Genomic DNA, 27,980 nt, shown 5'->3' with positions numbered 1-27,980 from the left:
AGATGGACAAATCACGGCAACGTGCTGGGGCTTGGCCTATGCTTACAGGGCCTTGTTCAACACTATCCAGCACCTTCAAAAGGAAAAGAATGTCGGCGGATTTGAGGGCAAAGTGACAGTCGCTACTCAAACTTTGGCTGCAATGAACTGCGCAGCTACCCCAGCAGCAAGTACAGCAGCTGCTCAAACTTCAACTGCAACAGACAGCGCGGTTACCCCAGCTCCAAGCACAGTAGCTACACCACCCCCAGCAACAAGTACAGTTGCTACTCAAACCACAGTGATAATCACTGCAGCCAAACCAGAGGATCAATTCGTACCAATATCAGTTGCCCCTGTACGCAAGAGAACAAGCAAAAAGGAGGCAAAAAGGGTGAAGCGAGATGAAGAACCAATGAATTCACCACCCGGTCCAGAATCTGATCAGAAGTCATCATCACATGACAAAGAAGAAGAAGAAGAGGTAAATTCTCGACCTCGGACCTCAACCGAGCTGCGGAATATGCGAAAAGATTTTACCCGTCAACCAGGGGAGCACATCATCACCTGGTTACTCCGATGCTGGGACAATGGGGCCGATGGTCACGAACTAGAAGGTACAGAAGCCAAGCAGCTGGGATCACTTGCTAGAGAAGGGGGAATTGACAAAGCAATTGCAAGAGAGAAAAAGTCCCTCAGCCTTTGGAGGAGGCTCTTGGCAGCTGTGAAAGAAAGGTTTCCATACAAGGACGATGTTACGAGTCGTTCGGCCAAGTGGACTACTATAGACAAAGGCATCCAGTCTCTGAGGGAATCGGCCATCGTAGAGATGATCTATCACATCAAGCCGAATAACGGGGATACACCTATAGATCCAGATGAAGTTGAATGTACACGACCCATGTGGCGAAAACTTACACGGAATGCACCGTCATCATATGCCCATTCATTGGCAACAGTGACCTGGAATGACATAGTACCACTAACAGTGGATGAAATGGTTCATAAACTCCGAGAGTTCGAAGACAATCTCACCCCTTCCATCATCTCAGCTGTGGAAAAACTGTCCCAGGACCTCGAAAAATTGAGGGACGATGTATCTGATTTATCCAGCTCCTCACGTGTACCAACACACGTCTCAGCTATTAACAAGAGGCGTCCTATTGTTCAAGAGAGGAGATACAGAAGGTATACGCCACGGGGTACCCTATGGTTTTACCTGCTGGATCACGGAGAAGACATGACAAAGTGGGATGGAAAACCTACTTCAGCTTTGGAGGAACGGGTGAGTGAACTGAAGAGGGGAGCAAGGGCCAAGACTGATCGTCCCATGAGAGCTACGGCTTCAGTCTCTGGTGAGCAGTTTCCCAGATGGAGTGGAAGAGCTGATTTTACTCCAGCTCCTGTGATAATGAAGAATAATCCCTTTCAACACGACTTAAGTGTCCAATGCTGTGACGACCATTAGAGGGGCCCTGCCTCCAGCCAGGTGGAGGTAGGGGACAATCGGATTTACTGGACTGTGTGGATCAGATGGCCTGGCACATCAGTCCCACAGAACTATAAGGCTCTAGTAGATACCGGTGCACAGTGTACCCTGATGCCATCAAGCTGTCAAGGGGTGGAACCCATCTATATTTCTGGAGTAACAGGAGGATCCCAAGAGTTGACTGTGCTGGAGGCTGAAATCAGCCTGACTGGGAGGGAGTGGCAAAAGCACCCTATTGTGACTGGTGCAGAGGCTCCATGCATCCTCGGCATAGACTACCTCAAGAGAGGGTACTTCAAAAACCCAAAAGGGTACCGGTGGGCTTTTGGTATTGCTGCTTTGGAGACTGAGGAAATTGAGCAGCTGTCCACCTTGCCTGGTCTCTCAGAAGATCCCTCTGCTGTGGGATTGCTGAAAGTTGAAGAACAACAAGTGCCAATTGCGACCACAACAGTGCACCGGCGGCAATATCGCACCAACCGAGACTCCCTGATTCCCATCCATCAGTTGATCCGTAGACTGGAGAGTCAGGGGGTGATCAGCAGGACCCGCTCACCCTTCAATAGCCCCATATGGCCAGTGCGAAAGTCTAATGGAGAATGGAGACTAACAGTAGACTATCGTGGCCTGAATGAAGTCACACCACCATTGAGTGCTGCCGTACCGGACATGCTAGAACTTCAGTATGAACTAGAGTCAAAGGCAGCCAAGTGGTATGCCACGATTGATATTGCCAATGCATTTTTCTCCATTCCTTTGGCAGCAGAGTGCAGGCCACAGTTTGCTTTTACTTGGAGAGGTGTCCAGTTCACTTGGAACCGACTGCCCCAGGGGTGGAAACACAGCCCTACCATTTGCCATGGACTGATCCAGACTGCACTGGAACAGGGGCAAGCTCCAGAACACCTGCAATACATTGATGACATTATTGTGTGGGGCGATACAGCGGAAGAAGTCTTTGAGAAAGGGAGGAAAATAATCCAAATCCTGCTGAAAGCCGGTTTTGCCATAAAACGGAGTAAGGTCAAGGGACCTGCACAGGAGAGTCAATTTTGGGGAATAAAATGGCAAGATGGACGTAGACAGATCCCCACAGATGTGATCAACAAGATAACAGCAATGTCTCCACAAACTAATAAGAAAGAAACGCAAGCTTTCTTGGGTGCAGTGGGGTTCTGGAGAATGCACATCCCAAATTACAGTTCGATTGCAAGCCCTCTCTATCATGTGACCCGGAAGAAGAATGATTTTAAATGGGGCCCTGAGCAGCAACAAGCCTTTGAGCAAATTAAACGCGAGATAGTTCATGCAGTACCCCTTGGACCAGTCCGGACCGGACCAGATGTAAAAAATGTACTGTACACTGCAGCTGGGGAGAACGGTCCTACCTGGAGCCTCTGGCAGAAAGCTCCAGGGGAGACTCGAGGTCGACCCCTCGGCTTTTGGAGTCGGGGATACAAAGGATCTGAGGCCAGCTATACCCCAACTGAGAAAGAGATACTGGCAGCCTATGAAGGGGTTCGAGCTGCTTCGGAAGTGATTGGCACTGAAGCACAGCTCCTCCTGGCACCCCGGCTGCCCGTGTTGGGCTGGATGTTCAAAGGCAGGGTCTCCTCTACACATCATGCAACTGATGCTACATGGAGTAAATGGGCTGCACTAATTACACAACGAACTCGAATAGGAAATCCCAGTCGTCCAGGCATTCTAGAAGTCATCATGGACTGGCCAGAGGGCAAAGATTTCGGAATGTCACCAGAGGAGGAGGTGGTGCGTGCTGAAGAGGCCCCACCATATAATAAACTGTCAGAAAGTGAAAAGCAGTATGCCTTGTTTACTGATGGCTCTTGCCGTATTGTGGGAAAGCATCGGAGATGGAAGGCAGCTGTATGGAGTCCTGGACGACAAGTTGCAGAAACTGCTGACGGAGAGGGTGAATCGAGTCAATTTGCCGAGGTGAAAGCCATCCAGCTGGCCCTGGACATTGCTGAACGAGAAAAGTGGCCAGTACTTTATCTCTATACTGACTCATGGATGGTGGCAAATGCCCTGTGGAGGTGGTTGAAGCAATGGAAGCAGAGCAACTGGCAACGCAGAGGTAAACCCATCTGGGCTGCTGCACTGTGGAAAGATATTGCTGCCAGGGTGCAGAACCTGGTGGTGAAGGTACGTCATGTAGATGCCCATGTACCCAAGAGTCGGGCCACTGAGGAACACCAGAACAACCAACAAGTGGATAAAGCGGCTAAGATTGAAGTGGCTCAGATGGACTTAGATTGGCAACATAAAGGTGAATTATTTTTGGCCCCGTGGGCCCATGACACTTCAGGCCATCAGGGCAGAGATGCAACATACAGGTGGGCCCGTGATCGAGGGGTGGACTTAACAATGGACACTATTGCCCAGGTTATTCATGAGTGTGAAACATGTGCTGCAATTAAACAAGCCAAGCGGTTAAAGCCTCTTTGGTATGGAGGACGATGGTTGAAGTATAAATATGGGGAGGCCTGGCAGATTGACTATATCACATTGCCACCAACCCGCCAAGGCAAGCGCCATGTGCTTACCATGGTGGAAGCAACCACCGGGTGGCTGGAAACATACGCTGTGCCCCATGCCACTGCCCGGAACACCATCCTGGGCCTTGAGAAACAGATTTTGTGGCGACACGGCACCCCAGAGAGAATTGAGTCAGACAATGGGACTCATTTCCGAAATAACCTTATAGATATTTGGGCCAAAGAGCATGGCATTGAGTGGGTATATCACATCCCCTACCACGCACCAGCCTCTGGGAAAATCGAACGGTACAATGGGCTGTTAAAAACTACACTGAGAGCGATGGGTGGGGGAACTTTCAAGCATTGGGATACACACTTACCAAAGGCCACCTGGTTGGTCAACACCAGAGGATCTGCCAACAGGGCCGGCCCAGCCCAGTCAGAACTTTTACATATTGTAGAGGGGGACAAAGTTCCCGTGGTGCATATGAAGAATTTGCTGGGGAAGACAGTCTGGGTTATTCCTGCTTCAGGTAAAGGCAAACCCCACTCGTGGGACTGCTTTTGCTCAGGGACCTGGATATACTTGGTGGGTAATGCAGGAAGATGGGGAAGTCCGATGTATACCTCAAGGGGATTTGATTTTAGGGGAAAACAGCTAGTGAACTCAATTGTATGCCGTTGCCTGCTGTGTAATGCTTTTATAGCCCATCAACTAGATGTCTCCAGGTCACCAGCGAATGGCCCCGACTTCCCTCCAGCCATCATCCCAACAGAGAATGAACTTTGAACATCATGGACCGAATGGACTCGGCAGCATTATAGGGATTGGTCCATGCACTAAGAAAATGATTTTTTCCTCTTGGTCTGTATGTATATGGATGTATATATGTGGGAGAGCGATGGTGTATTGAAAATGTGGGATCTGAGCACGACGTGAATGGTATGGAATAAGGGGTGGATAATGTCCTGGGTTCAGCAGTAGCAGTCATGTTTTTCCTTTGTGTTAACTGGTGCAGTGCTGTGTTTTGACTTCTAGTTTGAGAACAGTGTTGGTGAAGCCGATGTTTTCGGTTGTTGCTAGGTGATGTTTACCCTGACCAAGGACTCTGTGGGGCTCATGCTCTGCCAGGGAGGAGGGGAGGCTGTGGGGAGGCAGAGACAGGGCGCCTGACCCGGGCTGGCCGGGGAGGTATTCCATGCCACAGCACGTCATGCCCGGGGTGGGGGGGTAACTGGGAGTTACCCGGAAGGACAGGGGCTTCCAGGTGGAACTCGCTTTCTTGGCCGGTGGTATCGTATTCTCCCGTAGCAGTTGCACTCTCTCGATCCTCCTCCCCGTTCCTCCGGGAGCGGGGAAGGGGAGAGCCCCGGTGCAGGGGGGGGGAGACGGACACGGACCTCGATTGTTGTCAGCTCAGCACCACTCACTGGGAGTGAGTGAACAAGTTACCTGACTGGGTTTAAACCACGACAAACATCTGTAATTTTTCTCAGACTAATTTGCCTGCTGTCAGCCAAAATCTAGTCACAAATTTTAACATTTCACAGAATCATCACAGATGGTTTGGGGTGGAAAGGACCTTTAAAGGTCATCTAGTCCAAAAAGTTTAGATGACCTGCTCTGAAGTTCAACATCCTACATACAAAGCATCGTAAGAGTATCTTGAAATTCTCTGTTTCCCCATCCTCACTCATCCACCAGTACTTTCACAGAATTTCTTATGGAATTACCAACAGCTCAAGAGTATTACAGGAAGGAAAACAACAATTAAGAGTTGTTTGATTTCCCTATAGGAAGCTTACAAAACAATTTATCCATCTGCTCTGCATTGGAAAGACTGACATGAACACATGAAAGTAGTTAATATACAAAGTCTCACCCACATAGGTGTATTTTTCTTCCTACTGGTTCCCATGAGGCTCTCAAAACAATGCTAACCAAAAATATCACAGGAGCCTGAAGATCTTAAGCACAGCATTAGGAAAAGAAAAATAAAAGGAAAAACAACCAAACAGAAGCAGTTACAGGCATCATCAAGAGAACCCATTTTAGTAATTTCTTTTTATGCATCTACATCTAGTAACATTTTCAGACAACAAAAAAAAGCAGAAGGGGTATACAGCATGGTTTCCTGGAAAGGGTTCTGCCCATTGCTGTGCCAGGTGGCTTCAAGTCATACTCCCAATATTCTCTCATGACCATGGATTTACAGTGATCTCAGCGGCATAACCTCATTTCTTTCAGCTTCTAGGTCCTCTGCCTGTAAAAACTTGGATAGTAACAATTGCTCCACAGGGGCCTCATCAGACTTAATTAACTCCTGTGTGAGATCTTCAGATAAAAGCATTGCTGTAATTACACAATCCGAACTGCTTCTTGCATAAGAAACCTTGTATTATCCCTTTCATAATTTGACCTTTTCTTAAAAGTTAGTGCCCTTTTGTTCTTTTACAGGACTCTGTTCCCTATAAAAGACTACTACCTCTGGGAGTCGCCTCTTAATTTTCTAGTTTCAAAAGCAGATAAAGCCCAGCCTTTCTTTCCTAGTTGAACAAAAGGGATCATGAGGATTATTTAGTTTTTTAAATCACTGTCCCCTACCTTCCTCCCTTTCACAAACATGCCACTATTTTTCACATTTATGATATTCTTTTAATCCTGGCACTACAGCTGTCCCCACCGTCTCGGCACAGATCTCCTGGGAAGTGTTCCAGGCAGAACTACCCCTCAAGCACACAGGACACTGAGCCGAGCTGTACAGGAGGTTGTCAGCAGAGGGCAGTGGGGAAAAGATCAAAAGGCTCTCCAAGCAAGTTCCACAGTCCTTTAACTCTGCTCCTCCTTTAGCGAGGCACTTATGAATGAGACAACAACCTATTGACCACCAAACGCAGACAGAGGCTCAGCTGGATTATGTCCACACAGAAAAAAGAGCCCACCCAACAACAGCTACTGCAAAGAGGCATGACCTCCTCCAGCATGGCGATCCACAGAATAGCCTCTCCATTTCCCACCCCAAGTGAAGCACAACAGTGTCAAGGCACCTTTGCTGGTCTCCATGCTTTAAGCTGTGAGACTTTAAAATTTTATATACAGACTCACTACCTTCTTCCAGCCTGAGCCCATGAAGTTTCAATGTCTCCAGCAGCTTTTCCACCTACTCATCAGAGCCTCCTCAGCATGGAAACTAAAACTGTTAGACCAGTGTCTGTATTGACCGAGAGCCAGAGTGGATGGGGCTTTGAGCAACCTGGTCTAGTGGTAGGTGTCCCTGCCTATGCTAGGGAGGTTGGAAGTAGATGATCTTTAAGGTCCCTTCCAACCCAAACCATTCTGTGATTAAATCTCCTGTACCATGTGTTAACTACAAATGAAAACACTGCAAGAAGTAAGTTTTTATTAGCATACAGCTTCACAATAACTACTCTCTACTTTCCTCATGAGTTACAATTAAATAGTACATCTACAGTAGCAGATCCTGCTGTAAATTTCACTCCATGCCAGCACACCCACACCACCCGTTTCACCATAGCTAAATAGTATTTCCATCCAGCCTCATACCTTGACTCTGTCCAGCACCACCCCCTACTACTGAAATTACTTCAGCAAAATGTCTTGGAAATAATAAGTAAAGGTTACATGAATATCTCTCAACAGCAACCTCTCTAAACTTTCTTTCACCTTCCAAATACCTCCTGCAAATGCAACAGAAGATAGCCGAGCTCTTTTCCCACCCACACCCATTCAACTCCTTCACCTTAACTGGACAGCTTCAGAAGAACTGTGGTAAAATATGTAGATCAGACAGATGGCATTTGCTGCTCTTTTATCAATCCTGCTGCTCAACAGTTTTAAAAAGCCACGATAATTCACTACTTGAATAGTGTCAGATAGACCCTGGGTTCCACTACAACTTTGTCTTCTCCATTTCGTAAGTGGAATTATTTTATTCACAGGAAGCATCAGAACCTTCAGCCAGGGCACAAAAAAATATTTGATTACAACAAGATACCCAAGATAACTGACTTCTGTTCTTTGCTTTTCAATTTCTCCTCAAAAAGCACAATCCTCTCTCTGCTTTATTCTGGCAGATCTGAAAAACAACTGGACCCTGCACTTTCCATCTGGAACAGTGGGGCAGGGAAAGTTTGGCCCTCCCTTACAGTTCTTTTTATATTATCCACCCTCACTGTAGTGTGTGCTCGTAGCTCCTTGTACCTCTCCACAACCAGAACTATATCTGACCATTATTTCTTTAATATATTAATAAATTATCAAAGAAGCTACTCATGGATATCTATATATCTATGTACACACACATCCCTCCACCTTTGGGTGTGCATATTTGTATACACACACATCCTCCTATCCTTATGGAAGACATGTCTTCCTTGCTGTATAGTGAAAACGTTTGTCTGACTTTTATTCCTCTTCTTTTCAGAGACAAATGTTAAGACAAAAAGCAAGGTTAAAATGCAGAAAACCACTGTTACTTGGTTACAGAACAACAAAGGGAGGGGGGAGAGTAAAAACAATAAATTTTACTCTGAAATATCACTATTGGATGTCTGGCTTGCTAGAATTTCAGTTCATCAGTGTTCAAGTTGCGATTTAGGCAGTGGTCATTTCTAAGCAAGTTCTTCCTTAGTGATGGAAGACACGCAAATAACTTTTATCATGTTCTTTACTAGAGGCTCCACATTTCAACACATATCTTCTTCCAAACAATAAGCTCCTGTCAAGTTAGTGTTCCATCAAATCTGTCAATTGCAACTCATTTGGTGCCACAGGACAAGCCGACACATTGCATAAAGGTCAAGTGGAAAAACGTCCCTTCCACTACATCAATGTCATAAGTTGGTAAAGGTCACTGTCCAGTAATTGCCACTATAGAAAATAACTTTATAGTAATCTACATGATAGAGAAAAAAAAAAAAAAAAAGAGCAGTTCTGTCATTTCTCTTTCCAAGACACAAGCTAACATTACTGCCATTGGCTCGCTGCCTATACAGTCTGATGAGAACAGCTTAACCTACAGGCCTTATAGCTCTCAGAAATACAACAAATATAATACACAAAGTTACATGAGGACAACTTTTCCATTAAACCATGAAAATTAAAATTTCAGCATTTATTGATAGCAACACATTACAACTGTGAAGTTCCAATCACAATAGGAGCTCAGTGAGATATACAGCTTTCTATTAAAACTCCGAAGACTGTAGTATGACAAGTGATGATATACCCACTTTATGGACAGCTCATTTGAAGCAGACCTAAGTAGCGTACCTACAGTTAAAATAGCAAAATACCAATATGCTCTTGTAGTTTAAAACAAACAAAACCAAACAAACCACCTTAAAACCCACCAAAAAAAAAAAAATCTGTTGCATATTATTTTTTAGCTCCCTGTTCCTGTATAATAATTTATTCTCTCATCAAAACATTTTTCTGCTTCTCCAAAAAGATGTTCCATTATCATTTGGAACATCAGCAGTCTGTTACAAAACAAAAATAATGTATACAAATACAGGAGTTAGTATTAGACCACTTTAATGCTGGAGCTGAAATCCTAAGGCTAAGTGAGCAACAACCCAACTTACATAGATGCATGATCCTCATCACCTGAGGAAGCCTAGGCTGTGCCATGCAATGGTGGAAGAAAAGGGCAAGCAAGATGCTCAGGTTCCCCTCGTCTGACTACATCTATCCAAAAACAATTCATATATGACTCAGTGTACTCTCAAAAGGTTAAAAATTGGGCACTAGCATATGAGATTCAGAACCAGTATCATCAAGACAAGTTTGGAAAAAAATCTGCAGTTAGGAAGAGTAGTAGAAATATTTTACACACTGGACTGTAAATGCAAAAAAACCTTAGAACTTCTCTCACCATAGCATTTAATCAATGCTCTGACTGTTAGCACTAGACTTCTGGATTTGCTGTAAAACTGCTTAGGTCTTAACAGATTTTACACGTCAGCTGAACATAACCAAAAAATTGTGTGCATCCTAACAAGCTTTAATCAAGAAGAAACAACTTTTTATTAAGAGAGACAGCTGCAACTCTGTCCCTAAGATACAGAGTAGACATTAACTACCTGAATGCCTCTAGAATGAGGCTAATTATAACATCATCAAAAATGGGAATTATAACATCAGAATTGGGCCATTCCATCAATAAATATTGTGAGAGAGAAAGTACAGGTATCAGAGCCACATGCCTCTTTCAAAACCTTACTGCTCCCTTAAAAAAAAAAAGTCTGGCATAATATAATAACATATAGCTCCTTTCATAGGTTTTCACTTCCACAGGGAAGCGGGGAAGCTGGAAGCTGGCCAAGGGACAGGGTGGCATTCTTCACAAACCTCTTCAATGCCACTTCAGCTGCCACATGCAAGAATAGGAGTGATGCTTGTTTTACCCTCTGGCACATTTCCTAAGTGTGTCAAATTCAACGAGTTATTCAAAGATACTCAATAACAACACTATCAAGACCTTAAAAAGCCATAATGGTTTCTTTGGTGACAAGTACTATGAATGACGGCAGCACCACAATGTGGGGTTGCAAGCAGCTGCAGTAAGGCATATCCAAGGAGAAATAACATTTTAAAGTCTTTTAGGTTAACAAAGCATTGTGTTTGACACATACCCCTTGAGATGTGGATGCTTTAACTGTTACTGCATTAACACAATACCATATATCCCCCCCCCCCCCCCATTCTGGAGAATGTTACTTATGTTTGGAAACTTCATCAAGTAGATCCATTACTGTGTAAATAAAATTTTCCCTTGGGCAGCTGTCTTCTACCTGAAGAGGTGAAAGTTTAAAAATCCATCATCTAAATGTAAAGATTCTGATATTCACTGAAGTCAGTGGGATTTGCAGGTGTGTAGCCTATTTGCAAGCTGGAGCACTTACATGAGCCTAAGCTGCAGAAGAAAAATGTTTGATTTCTTTTTTTTTTTTTAAAAAGGGCTAGAAATAAAAGTTGACAGACAATATCTTACACTTTTCCAAGCACAATCCAGTAGCACACACATACATACAACAAAACATGGGCACGTTAAACCACTAGAAGAAACAGAAAGTAGTAAAGTGACAAGAATTGCCAGACTAGATCAGACTCAGGTCCATCCAGAACAGGATTCTGCCTGCAGCAGTGACAACTGGATGTTTCAGCATTTCAAAAGATGGAAAGAAAGGACTACAGGGGCAGCTTGACAGCCTCTAGAAGACTACACACACTTCTGGTGCCAGAAAATCGCATGGATCAATTCAGCAGGCTACAGGATTCAGCAGGCAGCCATACCTTAATGCAATTATGTGATGATGGAAGTTAAGAAATGAACCCTCAAACAAAATTCTATTGTGCTAAGTTTACAAAAATCTTTTCCAGAAATACTTTTTAAAACAGATTTAAGCAGAAGATGCAATCAGGTACAATTGTGTCAAATAGAGGGAAGAGTACAATAAAAAAAAAGGAACAAAGTATTTCCATAAAGTTTCAAAGGAAGTAAGAGTCTGAATGTTATTCCTTCAGAAAACCCCTGTAGAGTATCACCCTCTGTACAACTACCTTGTCTCCTACATTATAACCCTGTTATTAAGCTTCACTGTTGATCAAATGCCTTTATTTTCTCAAATTCTATAGTTCTCCCTGCCACTGCGATATCTGCACTGTTACCTTTCTAATTTATATTCACCTTCTTCTCCCACTGTTATTAGGCAAAAGAATTAACATAAAACTCACAAAAAGTTAGAAATAAAATCTTTTATAAGTAGCAAAAATATCTAGTCTAATTTAGACATTCCCGGTCACTCTATCCAGTTTCAGAAATCTTCCTTTGGGAACCAAATAAACCATCATCTGTCCTTATACTTAACCCAACTCTTTAAATTACTTATTTACCAGGGAAAAGATTAAGATATTAATATTATCCTTCCTCACCATTCCTAGGTTGGCTTTATTTTCTTCACACATAAACAAGACTTTGGCTTATTTACCTAAATCCATTAACAATGAGCCCTAGCTGTGAAACAAGTACATACATCCTCAAATCCTAGCAAAAGGGATTGGAACAGGATTAAAATCTTGCTGGTGGCTGGCCACAAGGCTCCCATCAGGGCAGAATGTGAAGCTCACTCTCTGTGGTTATAGCACATCTTTTTCTTGGGAAAAAGAGAATGCAAGAAGTATATGATTCAACATAAACATTTACTTGAAAATAAATAAATAAATCCCACTGTTCTTCCAAAATCAGAATCTCTGAGAAGACCAAAGACAAAAAGTGTAGGCAAAGAGCAAGTAAAAAGTACAATCCTGTTCTCCCACTCCCAACAGACCTGGACAGCAAAGGGTAAGTTTCCTTAGGCTCCTGGGGGGCTCCTGCAAATAAAGGAATGCAGAGAAACACCACCTCCTAGGAAAAGGTCAGTAACTTCCCAGTCTGGTGAAAATTAATCCGTTGAGTGAAAGGGACAAGGAAGAGGCACCTTGTCATCATGCCCACAATCTTAACTTCAGATTACAGGTAAGCAGCAGAATTACTACCTTGCACCCCCTCAGAGTCTGCAGTCCAGAGGACAGTTTACAACCACAGAGATGCAGCACAGCAGCAGGCTGATAATATCCACTGCCACCCCCAGGATACCACAATAAACCATTGAAGAGCAAATTCAAGCCTGCTCACCAGGTGGTAAGCAGAAACAGCAGCAGCCCAGGCTAACAGCAGCTGCTGGCTGAACAAATATGCGAGAAGGGCACAGGAGAGGAAGAAAATGTGACTCATGGTGTTCCCAAAAGACACTTGCCAAGCACCTTCCTAAAACACAAAGTGGATAGAAGAAGAGTTACTGCTAGAAGATACCCTACTGTTGCAAGATGCCAGCATGGGAACAGAGGACATCAGAATGGGAGATACGGGAAAGCAAGCTTCTTGCCTTACAGTCACCGAAGTTCCTCATATCATCCTATGCACAGGATGCACTCTTCTTCATGCACAATTCCCATGCCTGAAAGACTGGAAATCCTCATTTTTAAAAGAGCATTTGCTGGGGCTGAACTTGCACAGTAGAAGCCTTGCATGTCCTCATGACCAAAGTTAATGTGGTAAGGAAACAGCCATTTGGTAGCCCTTTTGCCAGAAAAGAACCCCAAGCAGTGCATTTCTGAATGAACAAATGTAAAAACCTGAAGTACAGGAGCCAGCTGGGGACAGTAGTTCCAGCAGATTCATTTTTCTCACTGGGGTGACCCTGATAATTAACACTCCCTTTTTCATTATGGTCGTTCCCACAGATTTCAGTAGCAAGTAGCTGCCTATGCTTGGAAGCAGCTGAGCAATAAGGAAGAAAGAGGCCATTTAAATATCAACTGAAAAACAAGAATGGCAAGAGCACCACATGTGCAAAGACCATGCACAGGCACTACAGCACTGAACACATCATAATACTGCTAAACATACCCCAGATCTGGAGGATGTTCCTCAGTCAGGTACTCAAGGTCAAATTGGAGGAAGCAGGACAGTTGTGAATTTCATGAGAGTTGGAACTGATTAAATACAACTTTCTGACCTTAACTCTGAGCTCCCAAGAACACTCTCTGACTAGAAATAAGCATTGCCGCAGCTTCATCCTAACCTTCAAAAGAAACCTGTGGCAGTTAGTTAATCTCAGCTGAGCAGAATACTAACATCAAGTAAGATTCAGCCTCTGTACCTCTCTCCTGCAAGTTGGATTGGGTTGTTGCTTTCAACTTCTTTGCATAGAAGGGGCAGTTGGTATTTTTTGTGACCTTTAGCTGGCCCCAGCCTCTTCTGTGTACTTGCTTGGAAGCTAAGATGACAGGTTTGTGTGCTATACATCACTTCAAAAAAGGCCTCCAACTGTCTAGAGTCAATTGGCCTGCAGATGAGAGTTAAAAAAAGTATCTAGTATTTCATGCTGTTTTCTTGACTTTTCCAAAGGTTATCCCATGCGCACTTTGGTATAGGTAGCCTTTCCGGTTGCCTACCAGGGCTGTATAAATGTTTTCTTTGCTTTCACAAGAATACTTCAAGGAATTCTGCACCTCAGGTAACATTTCTCAGAATCCCTTTTAGATAGACACTGGAACTACTGGGAACAGTGTGTGCCACTGTATTACATGACATACATCTTGAATATTAAAAATGGACTTTGGTAATTTTAGGCAGACATACGGCATATCTTAGTATGGATAGGGAAAAAATAAAGCCCACAGGAAAAAAAAAAGTATGAGAAAGCAGACATTCCTTAGAACTGAGAGACATCAACTATACACACCTGAACAACTAACCATCCATAAAACAACTCTTTAGATCTTGCTACAAATAAAGAAATACAAAACCCACAGCCTTACATAAAACAAATTAAAAAATACCATATTTATCTTGGCTAAGAACACCCCATCCTTCTACGATCTCTGCTCAAGCAGTGGGGAAGGTATACAAGCCACTGATCTACCCACACCTGTTACGTAAAGAAATGACTAAGTGCAGCAAAGGCCAAGCAGCACACTAAACTCTGGAGCAGGGAACTGGGAGTACAGAAGTTTGCTTTTCTGACAGAAATAGAGGAGAGGCTGCTTCTTAAGAAAGGGAGAGCCAGGAAAGCTTTTAAGAGCAAGGAGGTTCTGTGTCTCCAAAGAAAGGGTGGGAAATTAGTTCTAACTTCTGAAATAAAAACTGATTTTGCAGGCAAACATTCAGTTTGTTATTAGCTGCTTTTAAGAGCACTCACTCTGAATGACAAATAGGGACCCTTCACAAGAAAGTTTCTATTCAGCAGTTAGACCCTATAAAATTAAAGCAGTGAAAAATGAACTTCTAGGCACAATGCGCAAGGCAGACTTCGCTTCTAACTCCAGAAAGGCAGGAGACACAATGCTGTTTCTAGCACACAAAGGAGGCCAGGAAACGGGACTGACACCACTCATAGCACAGTCCCTATAGGAGCACACAGAGGTAGAAGAAACTTCTTTCCACAGGCTTGTTGAAGTCAAGGTCCAAGTCTGCCTCCTTAAAGCTACAACCCAGGGGATACTTGTCCAACAGACCCAGGCCTGCTGCATTACACTCCAAAACACTCCAGCCCTTTCATGACCTACACCTCCTGTAGCCTGTAACTGAGCTCCAGCTTGGATAGGAACAGAATTTCTTTTCCTCATCTGAGCAAACACAGTATTTTTAAGGATACTTCAACAAGCAAAACACATTTTGTTTCACATTTTTGGCTCCCCCCCCCCAACAAATGTGCATGCCACGAAAGAAGAAAGTCAGTCATATACAGCTCAGCTGCCTTGCTGCCCACACTGTTTCTGAGTAACTCCCGTCTGTTTACACTGAGGTAGGCATTACCCATTCACACACAGACATGCAGCTTTGCCTTCTCCTTACTTCATTTAAAAGGAAAGGGCTCCCCCACCCCAAGTGAAGCAATAGAAATTAAATAGTTTTGCTGAGCATGTAAGCCTGCCCCTAAATATTCAGAATGAATGGGTCAGTCAATACAACACCTATAAGTAAGCAGAGCTGAAGTATTTTGAAAGCAGGAGGGAAGAAACACTTCTTGTATACAAAACCAGGCAGGTTCAACCAACAAGCAAAGCAGCATAAAATGAAAAGAATCAGATGTTTGGTAACAGCACAAATGGCATGAGGAATGAAGATTTTGCTCCTCTGCCAAATTTCTCTTCTCCTTCTCACATGGAGTCGCATGATTGTTTTGAAAATGTCAAACAATAAATATAAGAGTGATCTAAACGAAACAGCAGCATCCTACTGGATCCTATGTATTCCTTGATATGAGTCCTTGGAGTTACAGGTGGAAAAAAAGCATCTGAGACAGGAAAACTGCACAAAACTCAGAAGACTTATCTACAGGCAGACATGAAAAGACTCATGATGCAGAACAATTATATTGGAAAGCCATTCCAGTAGCAGTGCTTCTGCAGGCACAGTGCTCTGAAGCAGAATTAAATTTTAATTCTGGAATAATTCTATTTTGGACTTTTTTTTCCCCCCAAAGAAACATTTCTCATTCTCTTCAGCACCTTCAGTGTTTCTTTCCCTGAAAGATGCTGTCATTTTATAAAAACATTATGAAAATACACTCTCAAATCTTAACTCTTCTTGCCGTAGGTCCTGTGAGGCAGGTTGACACAGCATGACTGGAACCTCTTTGTCCAGAACGCCTCTCTATTTTCATTCTTATTATTGGTTAGATAGCGCCAGAATAGCCAGCTGTTGAAGCCTCCTGTGATTGGGGTGATTTCAGCTCTTGCTCACACGCATTTTCTCTAGCCAGGAAAGGTCATAATTAAAATATTTCAAACCAACACCCCCAAACTTCAATATGAATTTTGGTTTGATTTTAATTACTGCTGTGTGCTTAAAAGAGCTGAGATTTTTGTTTTATCCTTTTTGTTTCTTCTTTTAAAAGACAGGGCAGCAGATTCTCTATGAACTTGGCAACAAAGCATGACATTTGGCCTATAAATACCGACTAGCAGATACTGCTTGAGCACATTTGGAGAAGGTCAGAATCAGTGTAGCACCCTTATGCTACCAGAGCTACTTTCCTAAACCTGTAAACACAAGGCTTTAGTAGAATTACTAATGTGCTATTGTGCTTTCTGCTTCCAGATCACCAGTTTGACTCTTGCTCAGATTAAGCATTAAGAAATTGTTCCCCTTGAACGGTATTTGATATATGAGGAATTTTCAGCAATAAACCCCACTAGTAGGCTTTGCACTACATTAGGGTTTACAGCAGGAACCTTTTCTCTCTGTATTCCTATATGCTCATCATTAAGAGAGTCATTTAATGTCAAATGATTCCCACTGAGAAACTCATTGCTGTCACTCAGAATTCATTTTGAAAAGAGCACAGCTTCAGCCCAGTGCACAGCAGCAGCCAAAAGTCATTCCACTACAATACCAGTTATTTGCCAGTATTAGGAGTCACCCATACCCTTGAGACTGGGCAGGTGAAGGTCAAAGCATAAAGGGGGGGGGGGAATCCTTCCTTTGGTAAAACATTTGAATGTCATTTGGGGGGAAGAACCCAGCTATTTGAGCTCTAACAAACAGGAAGTTGTGTACATCACAGCTTATGGGGGCCCGATTCCTTGCAGTCTTAAAGTTTCTTGAACTCTTGTCTCCAAAAAATTCAACTCTACTGATTTTTAAACAGATCTTATTGTTGAGACCATTATCACAGGTCCTCCAGTCTATAGCACTGTCCCTGACGCTTTGGTGCAATGCAACACAAGCTTTGTATGGTACCATGGCACATACCAAGCTGTTTTTGCTCTTCACTTCCACTGACATATTTTCTTAAGAAGCCTAATGAACCCTGGAGAGCTTCTAACAACCCACACATTAACGCTTTCTCTCCAAGATGCTGTTTCTCCAGTAAGCTATCACTGGCAGGAATGTACTAAGGCATTTGGGAATGCCAGAGGTGCATGAATGGACACCCATAAATAAGTCAGATAAGTACTATGTTCTGAAATGACCTAATCAAAAAGGCTGTTCATCTTTGTTTGTATTTGGCTCCAGCATCATGTCTGAACTATGCCTCTGATCCACAACATCTCACTTTGCTCTTTGTTCAACTTTGCTGTATCAAATCAATTCAACTCATTAACTTCATCTACTTTTTCATGTTTTAAAAATCTCAGTGAGTACAGAGATGTACCAGTCACTTCCTCAAATCAAAACCTACCAGAAATCCTGACCAGTATTAGACTGGTAGGATATCAACAGCAAAAGGTTTAAGCTCACAATATGTGGCATTGGTTTGGATGCTCCCACTATCAGATTTCTTACAGACTTACTAGCTCTTTGTCCAAACCATGTTATTGTATAAGAGTGCTAGGTATTTGAAATTTCCCCTCTTCACCTTTTTGATTAACAATCATTGCCAAAACCCTACCATTGTCCCAAGAATGCTAAAGATGTCCTTAAAACAGCATATTTGCTACCTTCACCTTCCACAGGCAAAAGATAAGAAACATGCAAAAGCTTGCATACGATGAAGGCAAGGAAGCACTGGAGAGGGAAGGCATGCCTGAAGAACTATGAATGCACCCCAGGATGAGCAGTTGGGTCTGGGCGTGTGGACAGGGAGGACAGGAGTGAAACCTCAGGAGAAAGAGGTTAATTAACTGGAGGCAGTCCCACTTTGCACAGAAGTTTGGCAAACGATGGAAGGGCTGCAGAGATCTCCAATAAAAGCATCCTATTAAAGAATTCAACCATACACCACCCAGCAATCAGCAAGGAGTGTTATCAGTTCCCCACAGAGAACTCACATTGGAACACTCCAGTGTTTGCTTTCAAATGACAGTCACAGTCATTCAGCATCTTTTTAATCCCCAATTACACAGAAGTCGCATTACCACACCATCTAGAAGTTTCTGTCCAGGTCCAGTCATTTATTAAGCAGACAACAATTAAAAAGAGAAGGTGCCTCCCACTCCCTTAAGATGTTTATATCCTAAGTGTAAGACAAGAGCAGCAAAATAGATTTCTAGTAGTTGGTTTAATTAATACTCATACTGTCTCCAGTGGTAATGCTGCAAATGAAAGATGATTTTCTTATCTGGAGTTAATATTCCTAAAGAGGAAGAGAAAGATAAGTCTGTCCTGAATATAAAATTGGGCTGCATGATTTTGCAAGTGCAAAGTAAGCAGATGGGCTGGGTGGCAGGAGAGCTGTGTCATTCACTCTGTGGGTACTGTCCAGATAGCACATCAACACTGCTCCCAAGCTCTACGCACCCATCAGAGCTCTATGTTTCCAACTGCAATACAGCAAGTAAGCTCTTAAATTATCCACAATTGCTTATTTTGTTCTGATTTTTTCACTGCTTGTTTGTTTGTAAAAGACTAGCTTGGCTGTCTGGGAACAGCTTGGCTGCATCACGGGCTGAGAAACAGAGCCCATCACAGGAGGGGTAGCCCGCAGTGTCAGTTTTAGACAGCAGATGGCCAGGAGTAGAGAAAGCTTCCAAGCACATGGTATGCCAAAACTTCAGCAATTTTCCTTTTGTCAAGCAGCTTCCAGAAACACAAGATGTAGCTGAACCTTTTCACACTGGCCAAGATTAAAATAAGAGAGCATAGTAGCATCCCACAAAATATTATCACTTCCTAAAAATATTTAGGCTGCACGGTCTAAGCGAGATACTGCATGACTACAGCAGCTTGCTCTCCAATATTGGCTAAGGAATTAAAGACACAGAAAACACAACCGCATTTTCAATGTGAGGGCATAAGCAGATCAAGAGCAAGATCTTATTCTACCTCAAAGACACACCTTTGCAAGATTAAAACTGAACAACCGGGTTAAAATGAGGATTCACATTGAAAGCATTTCAAGAAGTTGCCAAAGATACATGTGCTACACGTGCAATGAGTAAACAAATATGAGTGAATGTACCCACAAATGTATAGCAGACCTCCCTCTCATAAACACAGGCAATTAAAATAAAAGAAAAAAAAAAAGCCATTCTTCTGGCCTTAAAAACACCCAACGACCTGAGTTTTCCAGCTGCCTGACAGCAAGATAAGTAGTTTCATACCTATGAACTGTGAAGGGCTGTAACCCTGCACAATAAATGGATATGGACAAAAACTGTTCTACCTTTTCCTTTCAGACTGGTGTCTTCAAGAAACATTGACAAGGTGAAAAAGGTGCAGGGGTTGTGCTGCCTCTGTTTTTTTGAAAGGGAAGCCAGGGCAGAAATTAAGTCAAATTTTATTTCACATAAACACTTCCTTTCCTTAACCACCTAAACCCTTTTGTGGAGGCTAAGTCTGTCAAAGAAAGACAAAACCAACAAGACTCATGCAATGAAGATTTGATTTTGAGAATTTGTACAAGCCCTTCCCCCCATCCTCTTAATAGCTTTACTGGAAAGTTATAAAAATAGAAAATGAAACCCCAAAAGACTTACCTACAGATTTCAGAAACTTCTACAAGCTTGGGATGCAGCAAGGCTCTGAGAGTACAGCGCAATAAAAAGCCCTATTTGTCCCTTCCGCCCCAAACATACTTCCAACTCAACAGCCTGCAACTGCAAGTTACAAACTCACAGTAAGTCTCCTGTGTCACAGAAGCTCTGCTCCTTCAATGTCAACCCCACCGCTTTTTATCTAACCAGTAGCCTCAGATGTAGAACTTCACTCAGCTAGGTTTAAGGATTTTACTTGCAGAGGTATGTGCCATCCTGAAACAAGTAAAATCCAAAGTAGCATGTTCTTTGAGAGTTATTTCCAGATACAGCTTCTCCCAAATTCACTGTCCTTCCTTCAAGCAGCTAACTTGCCTTCATTCCTGTGTCCTAACAACCATCTGTCAAGCAAGCTTTTAGTTTGAAATAACAGAAGCAAAGCAGGGATTCTACCCAACCCTCATAAATAGCTCTTCCAAAGGAGAAACATAACAAAACAATAAACAAACCAAAACACACCAAACACACCACCCACCTGCCTGAAGATCAAATTAGTTCAAGTATTCAAAAGCTATGACTAGAAATAGCACTTGAAACAGGAAAAGTATTTTTTTCAAACAACTATACGTCTGACCAGGACTTTGGGAGTATTGCATAATTCAGTGTTCACAAGTACCAGCTAAGAAGTAGCCAAGACCTCCCTCTGAATACTACTTAACAAATTAAATTTTCAAGCCAGATACTACTTAAAATCATACTCCACTGTTTTACTCTCTCTGCAAGTGAGCAAAGGATCTCTTCCAGTGTAAACGTACAGGAGACTAACTGCTACAAAGTCCTTCCTTCCTACAGTTCTGATTAACGGAAAATGCATGAAATAAGACTCCAACTCCTTCACGGCACAGGGTTCTGTCCTTGATGCCCTGCAGCTCTCGAGACACCAAAAGGACAATTGACATGAAGAGGTCTCAAAGAGCACAAGCAGAGAGGAGAGGTTAAAAAAAGGAAAAAAAAAGAAAACAAAACAACATAGGCTATTTTCCTGCAGAGCACACAGCGCTCTGGCACAGTCCATGGCAGTTCACCAACTCATGTAGCCCAAGCCTTGATATCTCAGCTAAAATAACTGAAGGCTCACATGATGTTAAATGTATCTATAGGTGAATTTTCATTTGTAGGATAGGTTAGGTTTTGCCATAACAAGCATAAATGTTTCCATCTTCTAGCTGCCATGTTGAACAGATGGGGAGGGAGTTGCTCCGATCAACTCCATGACCTTCACTGAAGAGCCTCAACTCTGAATATGATCTGTACAGGGAAGTTACCCTTCCCTACCAGTTGCAAGCAATGAATCCATACACTCACATTCCTACAAACAAGAGCTTAAAATTGATAATAATTTATAAGAAAAGATCAGTAGCTCAGCAGAAACTTACTTCTGAGTAACAAGATGGCATATGAACCAATGGTGGAATTCAGCAGCAAGACTCAGTCCTGACAGTTACCAATCCCATTGCCCCTTGCACCAGGCAATGTTGAGAAGTTCAAGCAGTAGCGAACAGGAAAAGGAGTTTAAATGTTTGGGCAATAGATTTGTACTGTGCAAAATACACTTGCTTCCACTGCAGGCACAACTTACAGAGACACAAAATAAGCTGCTTCTTCTCTTCTTTTTAACCTCCTGTATTCAGCAGTGCATTTAACCTTGGAGCTGTCAAGCTCCATCATGAATAATGAGCCATGACAACACTCCAAGTGATCCTTGGAGAACAGACCAATTTTTACTATATGCTATGCAAGGCAAAACACTTATCATATTCCCATGGTACCGTACCTGCTTTGAAAATACACAGTAATGTGGCCATCAAGAGGAGACTACAAGTAAGTACAGAAAAAATAAGCAACTTCCTGATATTTCATCACCTCAAAACACAGAACAAGGAATAAAACATGTAACATCCTAATGTTTCCTTTTTAAACTTAAGCCAGGAGTGAGAAGATTTGTCTCACTGAATGTGCATTTCACACAAACATTTCACAGCCAAGGAACATCTGCATTTGCAACAACCCATGGTGGCTATAGTAGAGAGGGGACCCTGCGGGTCTTGCAGCACTGTGCTCAGGGTCCCCTAGCAGAGGAAGATGAACACAGCACAGGAGAACATCCTCTGCCCCAAGCAGCCCCTTCAACACTCTCAGAACAAACATACATGCACACCCCATACACATGGGGCTGCCAGAAATACAGGAAGAAATTGTAGCTGTGTGAATGACCGACATTCCTCTACACCAATACCCTAACCATGCTGGCAGGTCTTTAAGAAAGCACAGCACAGGTAAGCATCCTAGCCTTGTTGCCACAACCAATAGCACAATGCATCATTTCCATCCTCTGTATGGGCACCACTTTCCTTAAACTTCAGTTTCAAAAAGTTACTATAAACTAAGGGAGCTTTCAAAAAGCTCTAGAGAGCAGGAAAGCAGCAATATCAGACAGTAGAGGCTTGGCTTTCATTAAGTTGCTAAGTTTGCAGTTTCAGGCTGCAGAAACCGGTCCTAAGCACTTTGAGGAGTTTTAAGTGCTAACACATCTCCCTCTCACTGAACTGCTGTTAAAAACAGAGCCCTCTCTCCTGCAAGACTGGCTGGCTCATAGAGAGCCAAAGTCAGAAAAATCGCTTGAGTTTTTGCCAACAGTTGAAGCTGAAGAGCCTCTACCACTGAAGTGATAATAGTTACATATAATAATGTGTTTACTGACAATTCTGTTTTCCATTTGGGGATATGACCATCCATACCCCCTCTCCACCTGCCCTCCTTCCCCTCTACTCACATCTTTCACATACAGGGTATTTTGCAGCTACTCACATCATACCAGATCACCCCTTCCCCTGAAGCACTCCCAAATCAGCAAGACCCGTGCTATCACCACACAGCACTACCACCATCTCCCATTCAAAACAGTTCTGCTCTTAACAGAGGACTCGCTCTATATTCAAAGAGGTCCCCTAGAATTATAGGGACAATAATTTTCTTTTTAGCATTACAGTTAAAACACCCTCAGCCCTCCACAATACACCCTGTTAGCTTCTCCCACTCCCTGATAATATATTTCCATTTATGTCCCACATCACAGCTCTGAATGTTTAGCAATTCCATTCCATGCTAGCAATATCTGGCAATAAGATCCCTTTAAAAAAGGCTAATTACAGATTCCACTTGAACAGAAATTGGTACTGGGCCAACCTGTAAGGTCTTTAATAAGCTTTCAAACCTCACTCTATGCCAGGCAAGACTTTGCTCTCCACTAGGAACTGTGACATACCCCTAAAAGCAAAGGTGGAAAGCTTGCAACTGCAAGAGAACGAAGGAAGGTCACAGCTCTAATTCTTCTTGCAGCACTGCACCTTCTCCATGCAAGTCTTTCCCTGGAGATATGCTGCCTGTGATTCACAAAACAGAACAAGGAAGCCAGTTCAGATACCATGAACATAATGAAAAGTAGTCATAAAAAAAACAGCAGACAGTTCTATTGGACGAGGAACAAAGACCAGTATGACAGTAAATAGGTCAAGGACTCGAAGGACTGATAACATTAAGAATGCGTGGTCATGTGCATGCATGGAGCATGGCATTTCCTGAGAACACTTGTGTGAAGGTGGAGTTCTAGTTTTCAAAAGGATGAAGGAACATAAAGCAAAGTCTCTCAAGCACCTCAGTACCTAGTCCCGTATCAGGACAAATGTTTTCTGCCTATATATGCCAGGCATTGCACAGAAAACAACAATCTCACCTGTGGATGCTCCTCTCCACCTTTGCATTGCTGCCACACTTCTGCTGTCTGGAAGCTGTGCGCACAACACATGGTGAAATCACATTTCAGCCAGACTGGTGTTCTGAAGGGAATTAATGCAAGACTCTGCAGACCACCCTTTGTGCTACCTGCCTGACAACTAGGGTGGAAACTGGAAAGGGTAATTAATAAGACAATGGTCAACATAAAGATAGTCCTGTTTTGAAGACACAATACTAGCACCCAGGAAAACTACGTAACAACTTCCTGTGCAAACTTAGGCAAGTCATCCTTTTTCACTGTGGTCAACGACTATGTGGCATCGCAGGCAGATGTCACACCTGATATAGTAAAATACTCCTGTCAGAGTGGATGACTGCCCAGAAAATCCCAGCTGTAATGCATGGGAACCATGCGCACTGTGTACACAGCTGTCAGGAAGTCTCCAACTGGGAACTCAACCCAGAGGCACTTAGGAAAAAAAAAAAAAAAAAAAAAAAGGAAGAGTTACGAGCGTTACACATGTAAAGCATACACGTCAATAATGTTTATTTGACAGAGATTAAACCCATGAATATCTACAACATCCTCAGCTTGTAACATAGCTAAAAGTTTTCCCCACTGGAAAAGGCCACACTAAAAGAATGACTTGCAACAGTAGCAGACTTTTCTCCTATATACAGATGAGTGTTTATGAGGCCAGCAGAATCACTCTTGTAAAAGGGCTACACACCTACTCCCTGGACACTATTAAAACACGTTTCTATTGTCTTGAAGGACACCTTTGGAGGCAGGGAAACAGAACCGTGGTACAACTGCAAAGCTTCACACATTGATTTTGAAAGGCAAACCACAAGCCTGGCCACTCCCCAGTCCCCTAAAAGCTGAGAATAAAAAAGCAGCAGGAAAGAAACTATTTTTTTCCAGTCTTATTTCTCTGATGTACCCATGCAGATTTTACTGAACCATTTGCAGTGCTTCCCAACTGAAGACAGATCTAGCAGGGAGAATTTAACCTAGAACCTCAAGACTATCAAAAATACAAGTACCTGAATACAGACTACCATGAGAAGTAAGAAATCCAAGACGTATGTTAATAGATGCTCTAATTATTAACACATGCACACAGAGAGCTTAGCAGAAGCACCAAGGCATTTGAAATGAAAAGCACTATTCAAATACAGATATTTGCCAGCAGCTGTACCATCACCATATTCTCTAGATAGTGGTTTTCTTTCAGCAGACATCAAGTTAATCCCACAGGACGGTATCAGTCACTTTTATAATAGCTACTGACCTCATTTCTGTGTTTGAGACCTGCCGTAGTGTCATGACTAAATGTAGCAAGCAACAAATCGCACTCTGTCAGCAGCCAGTGCCTGTCCTTTCTCTTTTCAAAGCTTTAATTCATTTCTGCATTTTTTAAAGTCATGCTGCTTCAAAACAGCTGATCCAGATGGTGGATATTTGGATTCCAACCTTCTCACATGGTGATGTGACTCAAGAAAATAAAAACTGTTGCTACTTGCTGCTGACCTACTTCATTCTTTGTTTCCTGCCATACATCAGAATAAACAATACAGCTCATTGAACTCACCTTCCACACCTACCCACCACTATGTAGCAAATGTAAAATAAAATTAGTAGAGGAAGAAGGGGGAAGGGAAAAAACCCAGCATGATCTAGTGGGGGAAGGAGGGAACAACTCTCACCTCTATCATAGTCATCTTCCTCTACTGCTTTTTCCTGAAGCTTCTGGAGCCATAAGATCAAGGATTTTATCTGTGCAAAGAGAAAAAAGTTAATGATGAAGTTGCATTTTAAAAATACTTGCACAATTAACCTCTACATCATATAAATTTAATGGATTACTAAATCGCTAGAATGGCCTGACTTTGAGAGTTAAGCCCACATTTGTTAAGTGGACAGACCCATTTGGAACTCAGCTGAACTGCAGCTACTTGAGCCAAGCACAGCTTCAGTCCAAATGCATACAGAGAATAACAAACAATATTTCTTGAAAAGCAAAAGAGATCATGTGATTGTAGGATACTTTTTACACTTTGAATAAATCAAAGTACAGGCTATTACAGGATTCTGACAACACAGCATCTACTTCAGATCACATTGTACTCTGCGTGCTCTAGAGACCATTCTAACAATTTTTGCTCCATATGAGTTTTGCACAGAACAAATCCAGAATTTCCATCAGAAAACCATTTTCTTCTGTAAGTAAAAGAAAGAAATATAGCATGAATGTTTTAGAGCAGGTATACTCATGGCACAGAAAACTGTGTTCACATGAAGCTTATGAAGTTTATTAAAATATAATTTAGGCTCATCTGCCTAATGCTGACATTTACATCTTCAAAAATGTTCACACTGCACATGCTAGGTGGGGGGGGGAGAATCAAACCACCAAGAATACCCGTATCACACACAGAGCACCCTTTCACACCCAAAAAAGAAACTTTTACCACAAAAGAGGTTTTCTTTCAAAAGCTACTGCTCATTTTTAACACAAAGGGTTTGGACAAGAGTATTAAATTTACTAAAAATTTGTAAAGCCAGGGGTGTATTTAAAGGCCATTACAAGTTTTTACTGCAGAAGAATTTGGTAAGAAGGTAGGTAGTCCTCATTGCCATGCCAGCCACTGCCTAACATGGCTACAGCTACAAGACTGAGAAGTACTTGCTTCTTATTAAATTTACACATGGCCTGTACCAAACATATCATTATTAACACTGAAAGAGGTAAGCCTGGAAAAACAAGCAGCATACATTCTCATAGCCCAAAGCCTGAAAGTGCTTGGGAAAGCATTTTTCAGCACAAGAAAGTCTATGCTTCAGATATTTTGCATTTACAAGAGATTTCACTCCTCCCTGAAACTCCTTTACATTTAAATCTCTATATTTAAATTCTAGATTGCATAGAGGAAAAATAGATGAAGCCAGCTAGCAACTTACCACAAACATTAAGTTATCATGACTACACAATCAACACACAAATTAGGTAAGACATTTAAATTAACCGTATTCCTTCTAAATATGGTATGTGAAAGTCAGAAAATAACTAGAAAAAATAAAGCCAGAAAACAATCAAAACCAGGCTATAGGATGCCCCAGAGGGAAAAAGCAAACAACACTGCACAACATTGTAAATACTCCCTTTTCCTCAGGGGTTTATTTTATTTTAGTTTTCACATCCTGAAACTCCAATCTTTTTCTCTGAGACTGGTGAGGAATGTGTAACATATTGAAGGGAGGAGCCATGAATCCTCACCATAAATTATTTTCTGTATGTTATGCCATACTTTTGATAGAGTTTTAAAGAAGCCTGCAGTAGGAATTATTCAAATGACGTTTTTCATATATATGATATATAACAACCATCTGCATTGAGAAGTCAGCTTTGCTGCTGTTTGCCATGTTTACTCCATCATTTGCTTGCAGTGGCAGGTCATTTAAAGACTGCTTGGGTACCACAGCCCAGGCATATCCACAGCAAACTGACTGATGCTGTCACAGCATTTTCCATTTGCAGGCTTGTAAGATGTTTGGAGCTCATCTAATCAAAGAGCTGCTTCAGCGTGGCATGTCTTATAACTGTACCAGTGATGGCCACAAGTACAAAAAAAGCGTAAGTTTAACAACCTTGGTATTGTCCCCTTTTCTGGACTACAGTTGCTTTTGTTCCTTTCTGAAAGTTTGAGACTTGCTTATTATCATTACAATATGAAGAGGCTTCAAATTAAACATATACAACTGGCTAATCAAGGGCAAAGACATGCGAGGGCACAAATCCCCAATTCTCTGTTCAATGAATTAATGACTACAGAAATAAAAGACAGATATGTTTCTTTTATACCTATCAAAGAAGCATGATGAATAGATAGAAAAATAATTTCCTATTTTGATTATGGCTTATATTCCCAAATTTGCAGTGAATTAATTTCCCAAACTGTCCCAGGCTTTGGGCACATTGTCATTCCAGGCATGAAGCCAAAGAAACTGCTCCATAAAAATGTGTGTGAAGCCTGTACATAAGAGAACCTAGCTTGAGTCCAAGATGCATCCTCTATGGAAAGTAAGGATCAGAGAGCATTGTAAGCCCAGATCAGATGTCAAAACAACCCAACCAGCCACTTAGGGCGCTGTAAACAGAAATGAAATCAAGCCAGTATTTGTCTCCTTATTGCAGGCAAGCTCAAAATAGTTTCCCTCCAACAC

The 27,980-nt window shown here is 42.3% G+C and overlaps 1 protein-coding gene across 1 annotated transcript in view; it reads right to left on the bottom strand.

Moving 5' to 3' along the window:
* Nucleotides 1–27,980, bottom strand: part of DISC1 (DISC1 scaffold protein) — a 230,930-nt gene that overhangs the window by 158,077 nt on the left and 44,873 nt on the right. The window contains exon 4 of the mRNA XM_057407040.1: nt 25,463–25,532. Within this exon, the coding sequence (XP_057263023.1) occupies nt 25,463–25,532 (70 nt within the window). The remainder of the gene's footprint in view (nt 1–25,462; nt 25,533–27,980) is intronic.

The sequence above is a fragment of the Pezoporus wallicus genome, unplaced genomic scaffold (assembly GCF_028554395.1).
Source record: "Pezoporus wallicus isolate ANWC-B61680 ecotype Strahan unplaced genomic scaffold, APGP_CSIRO_Pwel_v1 scaffold_6362, whole genome shotgun sequence".
Taxonomy (NCBI): Eukaryota; Metazoa; Chordata; class Aves; order Psittaciformes; family Psittacidae; genus Pezoporus; species Pezoporus wallicus.
This window is presented reverse-complemented; position numbering and strand designations above follow the sequence as displayed.